General features: G+C 37.5%; 1 protein-coding gene across 1 annotated transcript; it reads right to left on the bottom strand.

Annotated features, from left to right (window-relative positions):
- Positions 1 to 1,324: 1,324 nt before the first annotated feature.
- LOC139731473 (uncharacterized) lies at positions 1,325 to 16,933 on the bottom strand. The gene is made up of 10 exons (XM_071642361.1): positions 16,748 to 16,933; positions 11,899 to 12,115; positions 10,921 to 11,170; positions 9,736 to 10,003; positions 7,696 to 7,815; positions 6,507 to 6,735; positions 4,968 to 5,104; positions 3,223 to 3,388; positions 2,556 to 2,696; positions 1,325 to 1,455 (listed from the first exon to the last, which is right to left on the bottom strand). Exons 1-10 carry the CDS (start codon positions 16,931 to 16,933, stop codon positions 1,325 to 1,327), a joined length of 1,845 nt encoding a protein of 614 aa, XP_071498462.1.
- Between the last annotated feature and the right edge of the window lie 2,049 nt (positions 16,934 to 18,982).

Here is an 18,982-nt window from a genome sequence, read left to right as displayed (position 1 = left end):
TGTCACATGCGATGCCTTTGAGACATCAGGTGATGGAGTGTTAACTGTAGACCAAGTAACAAAAAACTGTTCAATCCCTCACATCTGTGTCCTGATCAAGGAGATGCTCCTTGGTGATGCTGCTGCTCTGGTATCACACAAAGAGGAAACCCTGTAAAGGCTCATCAACTACTTTGAGCAAGCATGTACAGACTTTGGCTTAGTTGTATACGCCTAAAGAAGACCAACACCATGGGTCAGGCTACATCAGAAATCTCACACATATTGGATCCACAGACTGCAAGAGGTGGAAAATTTAACCTATCTTGCCTTTACTGTCACCTTCAACCTGTCCCTAATTGGTGCCAAGCTCAGCATACCCAATGGCAAAGCAGCTGTTGTGGTGGCTCAACTCTCTGGGCATAAGACGACAACAGGTTAAAGCTGACCAAGATCACAAAAATAAAGATCTACCAGGCATAGGTACTAGTACTCTACTGTGTAGCAGTGAGACCTGGATGATAAACACATGCCCAAGACCGTCACCTAAGAACTGTCTTTTACCTATGCCTCTGCCTCTAGAAAATCTGTGGCATCTAATGGCAGGATCTTTGTCACCTCTGCACCAGCTGCCAGAGCTAGTGCTTGTCACAGATAGGACTATACAGCCAGAGCAGGAGAGGTAAATAACATGCAATGTTAAAAAGAAAAAAAAACAACAACAACAACAACAAAACAAGAGACTGGACTATTTTCATGTGTAATTCCATTGTCTTCGTTTTCAGAGACAAGATGGTGTTAACTACTTTGCTCATCACTTAAGATGTGGCAGACGGTGTCGTCTCTCCCCCCCCCCCCCCCCCCCCATCCTTGAGCTCAAGGTGATCCCCAATTGGAGAATGGAGCCTGTTTCAAATGCATCTCTGCCATATCACCTCTAGTGATAACATCTGCAAAGTTTGGTGAAAATTTGACAATGTGTTTTCAAGAAAGAGATGAAAATATTAAAGTTAGTCCCCAATTCCAATACCTGAACAAAATTGAAACTACAGTCATAAATGTACCTACTCATAGCATCAACTCAGCTCTATAACTTCTGGTTCTAGAAAAGAAGATTTTCAAACATTCCCTATATAGAGGAGTTTGGGGGCCCACAGGGAAGCATGGCCTCTGTTTGAAAAAAAAAAAAATATGGAGATCCTATCCTAGTAGTAATGCTAATTGCCAAGTTTAGTGAAAATCTGTTTCAAGCCCAGGTTTCCAAGAAAAAGTAACAAATGTAAAAAAAATGCAGGACAGGATGTATGATGACAGATAGAAAGTGTTTGGTTCAGGTGAAGTCCTTCTATTCTGCTGAGTCAAGTTCGGAAAACTCGTAGTCGCTCCCACTAGAATCTACAGGGATGGTTGTTGGGTTGAATAACGTGAGCCTCCTCGGCATCCTCCCAAGCTGGATCGTCTCATCCTGAATGGCATCTGCACAATAGATGAAAAGAGATGAAAACAGGAAATGGAATATTGAAATAGAGCATGCTACCTGAAATGGAGGTATGGAAATAGTTTCAGAATGCACACATACTCCATTCTTTAATTTCCTGTAAATGACTCAGATTTTTGTTTGCAATTCATGATTTCTTAGCTTAGACTATGGAGAACATTTAGTAATAAGAAACTGCATATGAATGATATGATGAGAGTTCCCTTAACTTGGTGATTGACTAAATAATTCAAGTTTCTATTCCACATAGGAAATGCACTAATCAAGCTAAATGGAATTACCTGTCTTCACCATTTAATTACTCTGTGTTTGTGCATGCTTCACAAGCATTCCATAAATCATTTGGCCACTCAATGACAAACGCCACTGATTAAATTAGGAAAATTCTAAAATTGTTACCATTGCTAGTGTTTATAAGATCTGGAACATAATACATTCAACAGAATCATAAATGTACTCAAATTTATCATTATCTAGCTACCGTATTCCTATAGAATTTGTGAGGGGTAGAAATCATCTCTCATATTCTCTGAAAGAAAGAAAGAAAGAAAGAAAGAAAGAAAGAAAGAAAGAAAGAAAGAAAGAAAGAAACTAAACATGTTGTGTGTCCATAGTAAATGGATGCCCCTGCTGACTGTGATCAGGAAGTTGTATAATTTAGTGTGATGTACCTCAACAACAGAATAGTAAAATCAGTCAGCCATTTCTCAAGTTATCGCATGAAGTAAAGTTTTAATTGAAATGCCTACACACCAAAAAAATAAAAATCCATTTGATATATATCAATTTATTAAGGAAAACCAATATGCACATGTAAGGAGACGTGACTTTCTGCAAGCACATTGCGAATTAGAACTTGACATGTATTTTAGAATGATATAACCACACACCAAAAATTACCGGTATCAAAATTTGGCCAACATGTTTTCAAGTTATTACAGAGAAACTAACTTGGGACTGAAAGACAGATGAATGACAAGACATGAACAGATACTTCAAATGCAAGCACGCATACAAGACGCAACCATGAATACATAGAGGCCTACTTGATGACTTCATGCTTCCTATTTTGACATACCATACTCCTTCACTGCAAGTGCGACCTGGTCCTGGGCATCTGAAAACGTAGACAGGATGGACTGCACCATGTCCTCTTCTGTCACCACTCTCCTCATTGTGTAATAGCGCCTTTCACTAGTAGCTGCAGTTACGTACCTTGCTGTCAAGAGGAGGATTCAAAGAAAAATATGAGAAACAGTGTTTTGTTATAAAGTAATGACTTAATTAATGTAACATGAAGGCAAGATTAAACCTGGCATTCACATTGTAATAGAGTAATTAAATACATCACCAAATTTACTGGCCATGCATATAAAGTATACAGTAAAGTGTGACAGATCTTTTTTTTTTTAATGTGTGTGATGGTTTTGTGAGTAACTGTATAACCCTATCATAATGTTCTTTCAAAATTAGGAATATTATCAACAAATCAGATATGCATCACCGTGTAATTTGAACTGACAGAAAGAAAAAAGAAACAATTACAACAATATAATGTTTCCATGCCAAATAATGAAAGGCCAGAATCTTGGGGATTTTTGTGTTATCCCCACCACGCAAAAACCCTGTCATCTATATAGTAGCCTAGCATGTGATAAATGATCTCATATCATGGGAGCAACAGAAATGCTGACTTATAATCTACACATACTGCACTTCAAGCTTAAGCATATAAGCCAACTTACCACTATTTTCTCCAGCAACAACACTCTCCCCACATATTTCAAAGCCTTGATTCTCCAGTTGCTGCTGCCATTTGTACGCAATGGCAATGGTGTCTGAAATTACGATAACATTGGCAGAGCCATCCTTCAGATCTCTGCTCACCTTGCTCATGTTAGTTGTTGAATCCTGGAAACAATGAAAAACGGTTACATAGCATTTTGAATTTAAGATCGTGGTATATTTAAGAAAATGATATTGTACTTAAATTCAATTTTTATGATATGAATGATTATACATTCCTACTTGAGGAAATAATTGAGGGGAGAAAATCGAATTATATAATTACTTCCGGCATTCGATCTAAAATAAAAGAGACCCGGGAATGGAACCCACCTGCCTGTATGCCGCACAAAATCTACTCAAAATGCAATTCAACAGTGTTAAATTTTCTTATTGTAATATCATAAAGCACACAATTTTACAGACATTTTACAGGACTACACATATGTCATGCAGTCTTATCATTAAGCCTCTGTCGCCTTTAAAATTCATTATATGGTCCATCTAGTTTCCTTTGGTGATACAACATCTGATACACCTACCTCATATGTTTCTTGAAATCAGGCAAGATAAATGTACAACATTAATAACAACATGAAAGAGAAGGGAAAGACCCTTAGTAGCCACTTAGCTTTCTTAAAGGACAAGTTCACCTTCATAAACATAAGGATTGAGAGAATGCAACAGTATTAGTAGAACACATCAGTGAAAGTTTGAGGAAAATTGGACAATCGATGCAAAAGTTATGAATTTTTAAAATTTTTGTGTTGGAACCGCTGGATGAGGAGACTACTACAGCTTGTAAGTCATATGCATACAACATTATAGAGAAAATGTAAAAGAAAATTCAACATATTTTCTCTTTTCTCGCATAATAAAAGAGCACTTGACTTGCCTCTTTCTAAAAGGAAGGGGAATAATATTACCCATAACATTTGTCGGTAACGAGTCAGGGGAATGTGTACTTTTTTTTAAAAGATGGAATTTTGTGAAATTCTCTTTATATTTTCCTTATATTGTTGTACGCATGTGACATCTAAGTTATTCATACACTGCAGTAGTCTTCTCATCCAGCGGTTACTGTACAAAAACTTCAAAAATTCATAACTTTTGAAAGGATTGTCTGATTTTCCTCAAACTTTCAATGATGTGTTCTACTAATATTGCTACATTCTCTCAATCCTTATGTTTATGAAGGTGAACTTGTCCTTTAAATTACACACATGTAGTTGCATGGGAGGGTAGAGTTTCACATCAGCTAAGATTTTGCTGTTGAAAGTGCAAATGCAATGAAAACAGGCATGCACATAGCGTTTGACATTATATCCAAGCCTGTATCACTCATTTGTCCCAAACTGTTAATTTTGCTAATTAATTCATGAAATCAGAATTTCTGCTTTATACCACAAAATTAAGATTAAAATCTGTACAGCAGCAAATGGACGTGTATGCGACCATGGACAATGAAGAGAGCAGATGAATGCCTTATTTATTCTGCATTGCCACTGATCTGGGATTTTTATCCTGGACTGCCAACTACTGACCTAGTTAATCCATTTATATAATATAACAATGGAAAAAAGTCTTTCACATTTTTGGGATAGCATTTGCTACACCTAGATCATGCATCCCCCCCCCCCCCCGGCTGTGGCTAGACATGATTAGAGCACATCAATGCAAAGGTCTTGAAGCATTTCATTCTTACCACTTCAAGGATGGTGAGGCGGACAGGGGATTCTCTTAATGTGGATGATGTGCCGGCATTTACTCCTGTCTTTGGCTGTGTGGCTTCCTGGACATAGTTAAAGAAATCCCTTGGGATCGCCTTCTTGAAGTCCATGCCTATGATAAATGAGATATAATGCATATAAATTGTCATATTATGTGGTTACTGTAACTTCACAAAGTTATGTACAGTGCATTATTGAAAAAAAAACAACAACTAGATTTCTACAGCATTTTTCCCTGGGAAAAATGTTAAATGAAATATCAAATATATTTTTCAACTTTTGTTTGACCTCCTATACATCACAGCATGATCACAAACAGTTTAAAATGAATGAGAATGGGAGTTCACAGGTAAGCCCCCTCCCACACCCCCCCCCCCCTCAAAAAAACAGAAAGAAGAAGAATGCACAGTTATTAGCATTTTTCACATTCCTGGTTTGTGGGTGGGGCAAATTGGGGCATTTTTTTTTTTTGGGGGGGGGGGGGGGCAATAACAAAAACTTGTTGCAAAAAGACTCCACTCTATATTACAAAGGTCATTGACCCTCCTGGTGGCCTTTGACCTTGTAGTGACTTTTGGATGCTTCAAATATCTGTTGGTTAGTATGATCGATCTTCCATCAAAGTTTGATTGGATATTGGAGCATTAAGCACACAGTTTTTTCTTTTTTAAGTTTTTGTAATTGTAACAGATTGAAGGAGGGACAATAGACGGACACACGGACAGACATCAAAGTGATCTCTTAGCCTCACTCCACCAAGACAAAAATTTTTTAAACTAAACAAATTTTTAAACTAAACATTGTTGTGAAGACACTCAAGAGGAGGAATGTAGTTTTCAAATAGTCATTTGAGGCCTTTTGCATTTGTTTTCTTGGATTGAAAGAAACTATTCAGTCCTTTAACTCTTTCTGTGCCACAGTGTAAACTCCTTGTGTGCTACATTATTCTGAGACTGCAATATAGGCATGGTTTGAGAAAACATTCTGGCTTAACATCCACACACGCTTTTATAGACTTTTGTTATGTTGGACATGTAATGAGCAAAGTTGTAGAGAAAATGTCAAGCTCTGCTATGATGTAAATTCTAAGACATACAGGTGTATATATGATTGTTTTTCTTTCAAATGACCAGTAAGTCTATAGTTTCTAGACATACTTTGCCCACAAAACAGTGATGAAAATTTAAATTTACTCGAAAATCCATTAGGAAACACTGCTTGATATTTAACCACCAGATGATCCAAGCTACATGTGAAAGGAATGGAATTGCAAGTAAAACTTTCATTGTACTGCAGTGTTTGGTGATTTATCAATCAGTGTCAGCGGGTTTGTGTGTTTGAGCAAAAAATTCAAACTTGGCACACTGTCGACCGAGTTGGTCATGTGAATGTGGCACATACATAGTTGAATAAACACTTCACATTCAATTTCATTCAAATGGAGTAAACTAGCCAAGAACTAGGACCTTTTGAATTAAATTGTATACATGCAGAAAATATAAGTGGAGACGAACCAATGAATTGCTCCAGATCCGCATCACTGGTGTACTCTGGGTACTCCATGCAGCATTCCTCCCACGATTTCTTCTTAGCCAGAAGCTGGAACTCTGTCCGAACTCCTTGTATCCCCTTCAGCCGCTTTGCCGACGTCTTAAGTTGGTGGAGCTCCACTTCCCCATTCACTGCCTGGGTAAGGAGGGAATACCTCTCTTCCTCTCTCAAACCTTGAAGAGACATGAACACCTATAAAAAGAAGATGAAAGATACAACACTAAGTAATATGGAAGAAACTAGAACTATCACTGACTGTGATTAATACCCTCACTCAAACCTGAGGGAGTTAGCTCACTCCTCAATATTTTTGTATTTTTCTTTGAACAAAAAACTCTGGTTACCATGGCAAAGCATTGTTTACGTTGACAAAACACCCCACACTGGGGTAGTAGCACAATCTACAATATCTTTGTGAATTTTGTCTTAAAACATTGTTACCATGATAACACATTCCATGACAATGATAAAAGATGAAGTCTACATAACTTCATATCACAGTGGTCATATATGCAAAATTTAAAGTCACATGTCAAAAACAAAGGGATTTAGCATTATAGCTCAATCCACAATATTTTTGTGCACTTTACAGAGAGAAAATGCTTTTACCATGGCAACACATTATTCAGCCTTGGTGAAAGATATGTTTGGCACATCTGAAATGTATATCAGGCTGATTCCTGTTACCATCATACACACTATGAGTGGGTGGGGGTGTAACACTAAATAGATCCAGTCCATCAAGTATTTACTTTATATCATACATTGTACTACTGTAAAAGTATGTCCAAACAAACCTCAATATGTTTATTTCGTACAATGAATCAGACATGCTAGTTGCGATGGTTAGAGATCCACCCCAAAATTGAAGGTCCATTCTGTTCTGTTTTAGTAACGTACTATAAGACCTGTACCTGGCTAGACATGGGTTTACACCATCCGGGCACCAGAAGAATCATTTTTTTTTTCCATGTAACTTGTAAGTAACATGTGCAAGATTGGTAATTTTCACTAAAGTAAAAATATATATCACATCATAAATTATATATTTGATGAAATGAGTGCAAATTTGTCATCAGAACAGACTTGATTCAAGAGGAAAAGACTCAAATTAAATTATTACAAAACATGATGACACAGCGGAAAACTCACCGTTTGCTTCAAAGCTTTTCCATTTTTTTCCGCATAGAGCGTGAAAAGACGCTCCATTTTTGCATAGCATCTCCGGCTGTACAGCGCCATTTGGAACGTTGTTTCCAATTTCTTCCGATCCTATGTATATTGACAAAGTTTTATGACATATTTAGTGCATAGAAGTCTCATAAGAAATGTACCAATTTACCAAGAGAGAGAGAGAAAAAAAAATGGAACTCCCAAATAAACAGAAGAGCATATGTAAACATTAATGACTAGAAATGTCGGTAAGGCGACTGGTATGCCTCTGCCATAATGCATGATTCTCCTAATAGGTCTATAGTACATGTGGACAATGTGTGATTACATTTTCACAAAATTGGCAAAAAATTAAAATGACAAGTTTGTCACAAATGTGTTGAATGTTCACCTTCCTTGACTTAGGTTTAATTGAATGAATAGGAGAGCATGTAATTTGTATTTGGGGATTTAAGGACTTTAACTTGACTTTGCCCATTCATAAGTTTATGCATTGAGTAATTTTCAAGGTATGGAGAAAAAGTGCAATTTCTGTATTGAATAGTACATTGTTACCATTTTCATCTGGCCTTTGACTCTAAAATTCATAGGATAATCACTGTCAAGCAGAACATACATAGATATGTAGTAAGTTTCAAGATAACTTGAACCACTTCTGAGATATGGAGGAAAAAGTTAGTTCAGATCGCTCCCTTGATCTTTGACCTTTTGACCTTTGAGGAAAAAAAAAACGAAAAAAAAGTTTCCAGAGAATCTCTATTAGGTTATACATGCATACAAAAAGTGTAAAAAAAATAATAATCCTGTTGGCATTGCATAAATATGAGGGAAATAGTAAAGTGCCCCAAACTTTCACCAGATAATACATGTATACACTAAGTTTTAAGAGCAGAGATCTTCAGGCATTGCATAGATATGGAGGAAATAGTGAAATTTTATGTATTTGACCTTGACCTTTGACCTTGAGCATGTGAACCCAAAAGTTGATAGGCACAACTTCACCCCCAATACACACACATGCTAAGTTTCATTAGGATACCTCAAAAGGTTTTTTAGTTACGCTGTCCACAAAATTCATTATGGACGGAAGGACGGACGGACGAACAACCCGAAAACATAATGCCTTCGGCACCACTTCGTGGCGGAGGCATAAAAACTGCTTGATAAAACATAATGGAAATGGCTCATTTATATCGATCTACAAATTCAAATCAGATGAGAGACACATCCAGAGTCACACATACAATTTTCTTCCCAACTCAAAAACACCTACCAGATTAAAAAACAAACAAACGAGGAACAAGGAAAGACAGCATTTATTTCGAAATATTCTCCTATACACAAGTATGCATAAATTATCTACAATAATGTATAAAAATGATATACCTCTCACTTCACAAGAACTCCTGGATCAAAACTTAGAGGGAATGCTCCTTCCACTGAAAGGGAACGCAAACCCAAAGAACAATGTGGATTGAGTGAAAGCAACAACATTAGCAGAACATGTCAGTGAAAGTTTGAGGAAAATCGGACAATCGATGCAAAAGTTATGAATTTTTAAAGTTTTGGTGTTGGAACCGCTGGATGAAGAGACTACGAGAAGTTATGACGTATGAGTGGACAACAATATAAAGAAAATATAAAGAAAATTCCACAAATATTCATTTTTCATGAAAATTACAAATTCCATCAACTTGATATTGACATATGTTAAGGGTAGCAATTATTCCCCCTGCTTTCTGAAAGCGGTTAGTCAAGTGCTCATTCATAATGCTAGAAAAGTGGATTTTTGTTAAATTCTTTATATTTTCTTTGTATTGTTGTCCACTTATACGTCACAACCTCTAGTAGTCTCCTCATCCAGCGGTTCCAACACCAAAATTTTAAGAATTCATAACTTTTGCATCGATTGTCCGATCATCCTCAAACTTTCACTGATGTGTTCTACTAATGTTGCTGCTTTAACTCACTTCACATTGGTCTTTGGATTTACATTCCATTTAACATTTATCTGCTCACCCTGGGGTTTGTAGACAAACATCCTAAAGCAGCAGCCGCCTGCTTCCTCCAGGAATCTTGCACCCTTGTAGGTGGCTCGTCAGCGTCCTCATCCAGGTCATGGATGCTGTAGAGCAGCCTTCTGCACACTGCCACCTTGGCTTGAAGGGTCGGTACATCATCTATGAGCAAACTTTGCTCTTGCTGAAATAAGGCTGCGATCTGCAAGGCCTCGGCAATCCCCACAGCCCCGTGCACCCTCACGGTACATTTCCTGAGATGTGCAAACCTACAAAGCAAAGACAAGAGGGAAATGAAAGAAAAAACACAATCAAGTACATTGCTTGTTATTCACTAAGCACTTTTTTTTTCTAACAAAGCCACAAGTGTCTCTTAATAATGAAATATTTCCAGACATCAAACATTATTTAATAGTATCCAGACCACTAATATCTTTAAAAAATACTAATTACTGACCTCAACTGATTTCCACATTGGTAAAGAATTTTTGGCAAAGTAGAACATGTCTGAATATTGTGATATAGGACAGATTCGAGAAAACCATAACAATCTATAACGTTAATGTCTTGGAATATGCTCTAGAGATAACAGATGCTATCTTTAGAGGTTTGATAGTGAAATTACACCAGTAAATTTTAAGATCACTTCAAAGCCCTCAAACAGAACTAAAATACGGCTTTGACAACAATTGGTTGCTATTTCAATTGGAAGAATGCACTTTCCTAGGGTCAGACTTACTATCTGTAAACACTTAGGGTGTTATGATGTAGTGGTTCATTCACCTGGCACGCAGTCAAAGGGTATGTTGTGAGTATGAATTTTAGCCCTGCACTAGGGTTCTTTAAAATAGGAAGATTTTAATCTACTTTTTCCAATCTCAACTCAGGTGCTAGCTGAGTTTCTGGTATGATTTATCTTCGAATGTCCTCCTGTGTACATGGCTATTAAAGCTGGGTGAATTGTATTGAGCACAGAAGAGTACATACATTTGTTAAGATTTTGATATATCGTTTGTAAATATTTTAGATGGACTGACAGCTATTTTGGCTGGATACAATTGTACATATACCCGCCTGGTAAGTCACTTTTTCCCTTTTCCCCCTTACATTAACAATCGACCAATGTAGGGTTTCCAGCCAACATGACAATAAAAAGGGTGACAAAAGTTGATTTTTTATCACATACTTCTCGTCCCCAATCAAGTCGAGGAGTGCTGCTAGAAGATTACATCCAGCGAGGAGCATGTATCTGGAGGACTCTGCTCTCTCTGGGTGCCAGTCCTCGTCAATGCTCATGACAGGAAGGATGGGAATTTGAATTTGAGGGTTGGCTACGATCGCTGCTTTGTAGGCCTCCACCCGGCTTGCTGATGCCTTTATCAGGGTGTACATGGCATTTCCTTCTTCGATGTTTGCCAGGGGAACCTCAAAAATACCTGTGGCCATAAAAAGTGGGATTGAAGTTTTGAAAAGAACAGAAAAGAAAAAGTAATAAAAACACACCCTTCTGGATACATTAAAAAAAAAAATTAAGTGTCAAATAGCCATGTCTCATATACAACACTGTGTACTTGTGTACCACTCTCTAGGCCTACATGTTAATTTATAAACTTTGAAGAACAATAACAAGAAATTAACAGAAATGAACATGCAAGATTTATTTTTCTAAACTTATGTGAGAATGACAGCAAAAAGAAAAAGAAAAAGAAAAAGAGAAAGAAAATATGGGATGACCCCAAGGATGTTAAACAGGGGCAAGTTTCAGTTGACTTAGCAGCACTTGAAATACCTACTGGCTGTAGGTTATTTGCCGCCATCCCCCTCCCACTGGCCACCGTTCACAGCCACATTTTATTACTCACTTTGCCCCTTCGAGTGGATTTGTGGTCTTGACCCAAATTTGATGAAACTGAGGCCTGATTTAGTAACAAATGTGTTTTTGTTTTGTTTTTTGTTTTTTTAAGATGTTTTCCTGTGGTGGTGCAGATCAATACATGATGTGCAGTCATATTCGCATATATCTGTTGAATACCATTTTTTTTGTGTGTGTGTGTGTGTGTTTTTCTCCTCCCAGTGAATCTCTTACTTTCAGTAGACAAAAATAAATGAAGCTTGAGCTGCAGCTAATCAACATAAATAAGTCATCGAATCAAATCAAACAAACCTTTGCAGCTTTGCTGCACATTGACACCCCGTTTGTCTCGCTGTCGCTTTCTGTGTGTTGCCTTTGTTGGATTCCTTGGGGTGGAACACAACAGGGGCTGAACCTCCCTCTCAAGGTCGTCAAGAGTGAAAGCCTCCAGATCAAATTCTTGGCACATGGAGACAGTGTCCATTTCATCTCCTTGCATCACCAGTTTCTTGCCACTAGCCATCGTAAGCTACAAGAGAAAGATAAGGGGAAAAAATGAAAAACATTGAATTACTTTTCTTGGTACCTTTCAGTTGGCCAAGATTGGACTTCTGTTCATACAAAACAATCATGTTGGCACATGTTGCAATTGCAGACACATTTGGTGCAGCCAGCAATAGTCTCACATTCTATCTGGTAGCCGTAAGTCATATACCTATGGGGTAAGAAAGAATTGTCTGCTGTTGACAAACTGTGTTATTGCCTGAAGAAATGATAACACTTCAAAAATAATGACCTTCTGGCTGGAAATTTCCAAGAGAATCTCCATTAAGTAATACATGTACATATATTAAATTTTAAAACTATATGCAATCATTGCATATACTAGTATATGAGGGAAATAGTAACATTTTGAGGAGTTGACCTTGACCTTTGACCCCCTGACTATTGACCCATGACCCCTAAATTCCCTAGATAATCCCTGCCAGTCAGTACATGCATATGTATCAAGTTCCATGAAGATACATTGAACCATTTGTGAGAAAAGTGATATTGCAACATTTTCACCTAACCTTTGACCTTTTGACCTTTGACCTTGTGACATGAAACTTTCTCTGGAGAATCTTTACACAGTAGTACATGTCTACACTAAGTTTCAAGAAAATAACTGCGGCATTGCATAGATATGGGGGAAATAGCAACATTTTTAGCATTTGACCTTGACCTTTTGACCTTTGACCTCTTGTCAATGTCACTAGAATCTACTCAACTAATTGTCCCATCATACATCAAAAGGGGTAAATTTAGAAGAAAAACAAACAAGCTCCCATGGCCTATAGTTCATAGGACTGACACTGTGAATATAAAATTTTATAACTTGAACGTGTGTCACATGCTATCTCACTAGTTTTCACACTTGCAATGACACTTACTGTAAAACATGATATATTCGCGGCACAAAATTTTCGCGAATTGGAGCCGACAGCCTTTTTCGTGGCAAGAAATTTTTGCGAATTGCCTCTTGCGTTCAATGCATATAGTGTAGATCAGACATTTCGCGTGCATTTTAATTTCGTGAATCTTGGTGCTCGCAAAATTCGCGAAATTAAAATGCACGCGAACATTTCTCGTTTTACAGTAATTGATTTTCACATCACATGCACAACTTTTCTCTTCACCTGCCATGACACTAGCTACAGTTTGTAGCTTACTCACCACAGCCATATTTACTTGTCACATTTGCCACTACACTTGCACGTACATGTACGATCCCTTGCACTAATATCATATCTATACATGTATGCCTTTGGTTATGCTATGGAATATGGCAAAGAATAATCAAAGATATCTGTCAACACATGACAGTCAGGATATTCCACACTGATTTTTTCCATAATATACAATTTTACACCAAATAGAACATATGTCAGCATGGCTGCACTCTTATTTGTTTCTGCCCAATCTTGGCTAAAACATGCAATGTGTACTTGATAAGTCTGTAGACATTATATTGAATTTGGCTGTACTGGCAACTTATAGGGAAATTCCTATGCAGTTGAAAGCTATTCTGATAACAATGAAAGATTGAATAAAATTGGATGCATTTATAATATTAATAAGGAAGTTACTGCATTTTGAAATTTCTCTTATTTTTCAGGAAACCATTATTAACCATTTTATTGTGCAGTTGAAATGAGTAAAGTAACATAAGTTGGACAGACAAAACTGAAACAGTTTTGTCTAAGTACAAAAATTGTAATGTACAATACCCAATGAAGTACAGTACTGGTATAGAATTCTAATTAACAAAATGTTCAATGGGATTTTATAGCGGCTGTTAACTTTAAACTTTATCCACATACTTTTTTTTTTTTTTTCTGGTGCCACTTGCATGAAGGTTTCACTACTGCCAATCCAACCCTAGAAATGGTTCAATCATCACTAACTCTGTTGGTGAAGGCCTACATATTACCAGCACTTGCTTTTAACACATTTATCTGGCCTAAAGTTTATATCTCAACTTCCAGGTATCAATGCCACCAACAACAAATCATGCCTAGAAAACTTTCACTCTAGTCAACAATCGTGTCACCATTTTTTGTCACTCATCCCTTTACATACTGTTTGAGATCTACAGGTTCCTACTGTGTCAAATCTGATCACGAAATATTCATCATGAAGAATCAGTAACCTACAATGTATAACAATTACACAATGTCTGTACTAATAAACTTAAACGGGGGGGGGGGGGGGGGGTTCAGTGACTCTTTGCTTCTGATGAAGTGACATGTGTAACTTCCTTATTCAAGACTGCAGTCAAAAGGGGCCTAAGCTTTGGATCCTAGCAGAATATTCATTAGAGACAAAATGACAGACATCATCATGTAGGGAAAACAATCACACAATGGACTACACACATTAACCACAGTCTGTGGAGGATTATGGGTCCACACAAAACATTGAAATCAACAGGGACAGTTAAAGCAGGGAGTCAAACAGGACAGCAAGGGGGATTAAAACAATGGTGTGAACAGACAAAAGGCAGAGGTCAGCAAGTAATGAACCCAAGGATTATAGGGGCAAACTGCAAAGGATAAAGATGAATAGGGAGGCAACATCAAACATAATGAGGAACAACACAAGGATAAAGAATAAGAAAAGAGTGAAAAAGCAACACCATGAGTGAATGGGGAGGGTAGTGAACAAGCAGCATCCCTAAACTCAATGTACAAAGATATGGCAACAGAAAAGAAAGAGACAGAGAGCCAACCAACTCATGAAAAGTAAAATATATAACAAGGTATTTTAAACAAAAAGTGTGATAGCTTTCTCTACATGTTTGACAAGTAGCCTCTGACAAAGATTCTGCTATGACCATCAGCTCAGGTTTTGCTTCTCTTTTTTTTCCTTCTAATTCTACTTACTTCTAATAAATTGACCTGCCTTTATTGGATTAGCAATTTCCAGTAGCCTTTTATTTTTGCTACTTCTATAGATTCATACATATGCAATTGCCAGCATATTCCTTGTTCAGGAATTACTCATGATTAATTGTCAGATTATGTTAACCATCCTTATTTGGGATTGCCCTTTGCAGGGGTACCTGTTTCATCAGATCAAATATAGAAGTCTGCTTCTTCATCTTAGTGGTACATGTGCGCATTGAATATTCCCTGTAGAGGATTGTTGCTTATTCCAGTAGAAGAAAACCTTCAGTAACTCTTGCAACTATCATTAACTTGTGCAACCAATCCTCATCTGCTTTATTTCTTTTCAATAACATTTCTTCTTTACAACTGTGCCAAATCTGTTAAAGGGGTATAGTATTGGTTGAGTGAATTCAGCTTTTAACTTTTGTGAGATACTTAGAAACCACTATATGAACTATTGAAGAGCATACCATTTGAATATGAATTGGTTTTGAAATGGTTGAGATATTCAAAAATGAAGTAAAATAAAACAAAGTGATCCTTATAAAAGGTGGGTACGGTACCACCTTTGAATAGTAGGGCCTAACATTTTTTTTTTTTTTTTTTTTTTTTTGGGGGGGGGGCATCTCAGCCAGTTCAAAACCAATTTTCATCAAATGACCTTAAATTCCTCTAAGGATTATATAGTTTTTCAGATTTCATAGAGTTTTCTTACTGGATCTAACAAAGAAAAGTTGGAAACTGGAGGTTCGATCTCAAACCAAAACTATACCATCCCTTTGAGTACTGTAGTTGCATGTACGATTGTACCTGGGCCAGGGTCCCAGAACCTGCTCTCCTTCTCTATCACCATTGTTCCTTTTGCCTATTTTTATTAGAACAGTGGTTTTGTTAATGAGACAATAAATGCATTTTATCTTGACACTAGTCTCAGACTCGAGTGTCATACAGTGTGTACTCACAATATGTATGTGTACAATGTAGACTACTTGTCATACAGAGAGAACAGGTTAAGGCTAGACTGTGTGACTTTGGGCGCCAGATGACAATCAGCCAGCTTGTCATCCTCGACCTGACCCAAGTCAAATTGGTTGTGGCAACAATTTGTTGTTGTCACTGTAAGTGATCATCACTTGGCCGAAATTGTACCTGCTTCACCTCGTCCAGTACGGTAATCCAGCATGATTTACACATCACATATTTTCATGTGTTTTTGTTGAACAGTAGCAGGCACACTGACCAAAATTAATACTGAATTTACCCAGCAACTTAGTGCAAGGATGAGAATAGAATTAATGTTAGGCCTATCTAGTTAACTAGGAAAGGGCCAAGGGGAATTATTTCTAATGTTCAACAGTAACGTTAATGTTATTGTTAGACTAATGTTACTATCTGTAACGTTAGTATTGTTAGACATTTTAGACGAATATCAAAAATTTAATGGAGAAATGCCATACCCATAGAGATGAAAAGTCTTCATTTCACTCAGGCCTATTGTTACAGTTACTGAGTTACCAGTTTAAAGATTGTGCAAAATATATTTGAAAAAAAAAAAACTAATTTAGTCTAGGCCTAACTAACAGTTAGGCCTAAAGTGAGGACCTGAGGTCATGTTATCAACCTTGACTCTGAGAAGACACACACACCCCACACAGACACACACACCGCACACACATATCAAACATCAGCTAACTGGAGCTAGTTAGATGATATTGATAAAGATAACTTACCATCACTTTATTGTCCTCCCGCCTCTGGATGTCTGTGAGATGGGCATAAGTAGACTTGGTCCTCTTCGATTTTGCCTTTGTCCCATTGACAACGAGGAAGACAAAACTATTACTGTCATCTTCACTCGAGTTGCTGTTCGATTCTCTGGAAAGCGACCAGCTGCAACGCCGATGATGACTTGTCATGTTGTCGTTGGTGGCTTAGGTAGCCGGCTTGATCCAAGCTTTTTTGGATACCCCGTTACTCAACAAAACGTAACTTCTAATAAATTTGTAGGAGCAAACGTAGCGAGCAAATGTCGACTAACAAGTATTGAAGTAGCTAACGTAAGAGTTAGAGTAGCCCAAATCCTGATTAGACTATAAATTACAGAGTTGGTTGTGGGTCGTCAGAGAGCGCGAGTGATTCACAATACAAGTCAGTGAACTCTCAAACCACGAACATAAACAATAAAGCTGAAAGCTAAAGGTGCACTCACAGGCGCTACGCAGTGAAATTAAAATGTGGCGCGTGCGGGTTGTGCGCACGCAAACGACGTCGATGGGGGGGGGGGGGGGGGGGGGGGGGGGTGGTACGTAAGTACAAAGTACAGTGTACATTACGCGTGTACATTACGCGTGTACGGGAGTTATTGTTGTTGTTCTTACTTTGTCTAGTAGCCATAAACTCGTAGTTTGGTTTCCAGACCCTTGTTTTGCCAACTAGACTCCGCGGCAACAAAGTCGTTGCTTTTGCAGAAAGAATGCAAACACAGATCTATGTATAGTTCTGAGCATCCAAAGGAGAAAATCCACCTTAACCTGCTCCACTTTTCGACGTTGAGGGTGTCAATATCCCAATATCCAGTAACAAAAATATCCCAATATCTAGTAACAAAAATATTACGAGCAGATTGTCTGGAAGTTAGACTAGAAACTCCGCGAATACTTTAAGCGTAAATATTCATAAATGAATGATACACGCCTTAAAATTACAATAACAATAACAACACCATGATAGTGACTTACAGTATACATTGTACCTCTTACCTACGCCAGGAGTTCTCAAAAATCTGGCTACCGTACATTATGAAATATATTATCAAGCCATATCAAAATACTATAAGTCAATAGGACCTAAAGTCACGTTAAGTTTCGTTTTGTTTTGTTTTGTTTTGTTTTGTTTTTTTTTCAAATAAAATTGTAATGCAAGAATTCGACCCATTCAAAAGGCTGCTACTCTTATGCGCCGATCTGCATAGAAACTTTCCTCACAGTAGCGTCTCAGTGCTCCTGGCTTTTGGAAAAGGTGTGCCGATTGAAGAATTTTTTTTTATTCTTTGTACTGGTTATCTTTTCTTGCTCTTATCTAAACCTTCTCATAACTGTTTGTGGAATAGGCTGATGCGTCTTGGTGACATACAGCCCATTAAAATCACAGCAAACAAACGAGAAGACCGTACAGAAGAATCAAACACACCACGCACCACAAATTTAAACAACATCAAAAGTTTAGTTATCCGCGTACATGTATAGTTCAGGTTATTGATATAAGACAATAAAGGCAAAGCTTAAAAATACACACACATACGGAAGCCATGTTCGCGAAAGATAACCACATAGTGTCGAGCGAGATAACAATATACTGAATGTAGTCGTATTTTGCCAGATACAAGTTACGCAGATCAGTCAATACAAGCATGACAGGCACGTTTGGTAGTGCAAGCAATTTTATCTTGCTCGCAAGATATCTTGCGTCGAAAAGAAAATAAGTAAATGAATATAGATGAACCTAATAACAATAACAACACAAACAAACAAACGAGGTTTATAGATTTGGTATACCCATGCCAAGATTATTTCAAAAATACGTTACTTCATTTTGAATAGGCGTAATTTGCTATTTTCTGAAATCGGGTGTAATATGATTATTATGAGGAGTATACCATCACATCGAGAACAGTATGAAGGGGATTTAGTTTACCGCCATGCAGGGAGGTATAACATACTGTCGAATTCTATTTCATACAAACAATATTGTATCATCTACAAAAGGTTTCAAATTATCCGTTTCATGTCTATCTCCCTCACTTTCTATCACCAGTCCTGTTTTAAATGCTGAAGTACCTGCAAACTTGTATTTGATTTTCATTGCTCGTTGAGCAAGGAGACCGGCAGTATACTGACAATCATGTCATAATACTGTCAGATACAGTGCACCGGTCCGGCAATTGTCCGGGTCACAAACAAACGAGG

Source organism: Diadema antillarum, unplaced genomic scaffold, assembly GCF_040938485.1.
Source record: "Diadema antillarum isolate AM-2024a unplaced genomic scaffold, OU_Dant_1.0 scf00000022, whole genome shotgun sequence".
In the NCBI taxonomy this organism is placed as follows: Eukaryota; Metazoa; Echinodermata; class Echinoidea; order Diadematoida; family Diadematidae; genus Diadema; species Diadema antillarum.
The sequence above is the reverse complement of the archived record's forward strand: the minus strand, read 5'-3'. Positions and strand labels throughout refer to the sequence as shown.

Excerpts from the sequence above, each read along its gene's own strand:
- LOC139731473 (XM_071642361.1), bottom strand. The coding sequence starts at position 16,933 with ATGACAAGTCATCATCGGCGTTGCAGCTGGTCGCTTTCCAGAGAATCG. Across the intron at positions 3,389-4,967 it reads GCCTCACCATCCTTGAAGTG|GATTCAACAACTAACATGAG; the intron begins GTAAGAATGAAA and ends CATTGTTTCCAG. Across the intron at positions 2,697-3,222 it reads TGTTGCTGGAGAAAATAGTG|CAAGGTACGTAACTGCAGCT; the intron begins GTAAGTTGGCTT and ends TCCTCTTGACAG.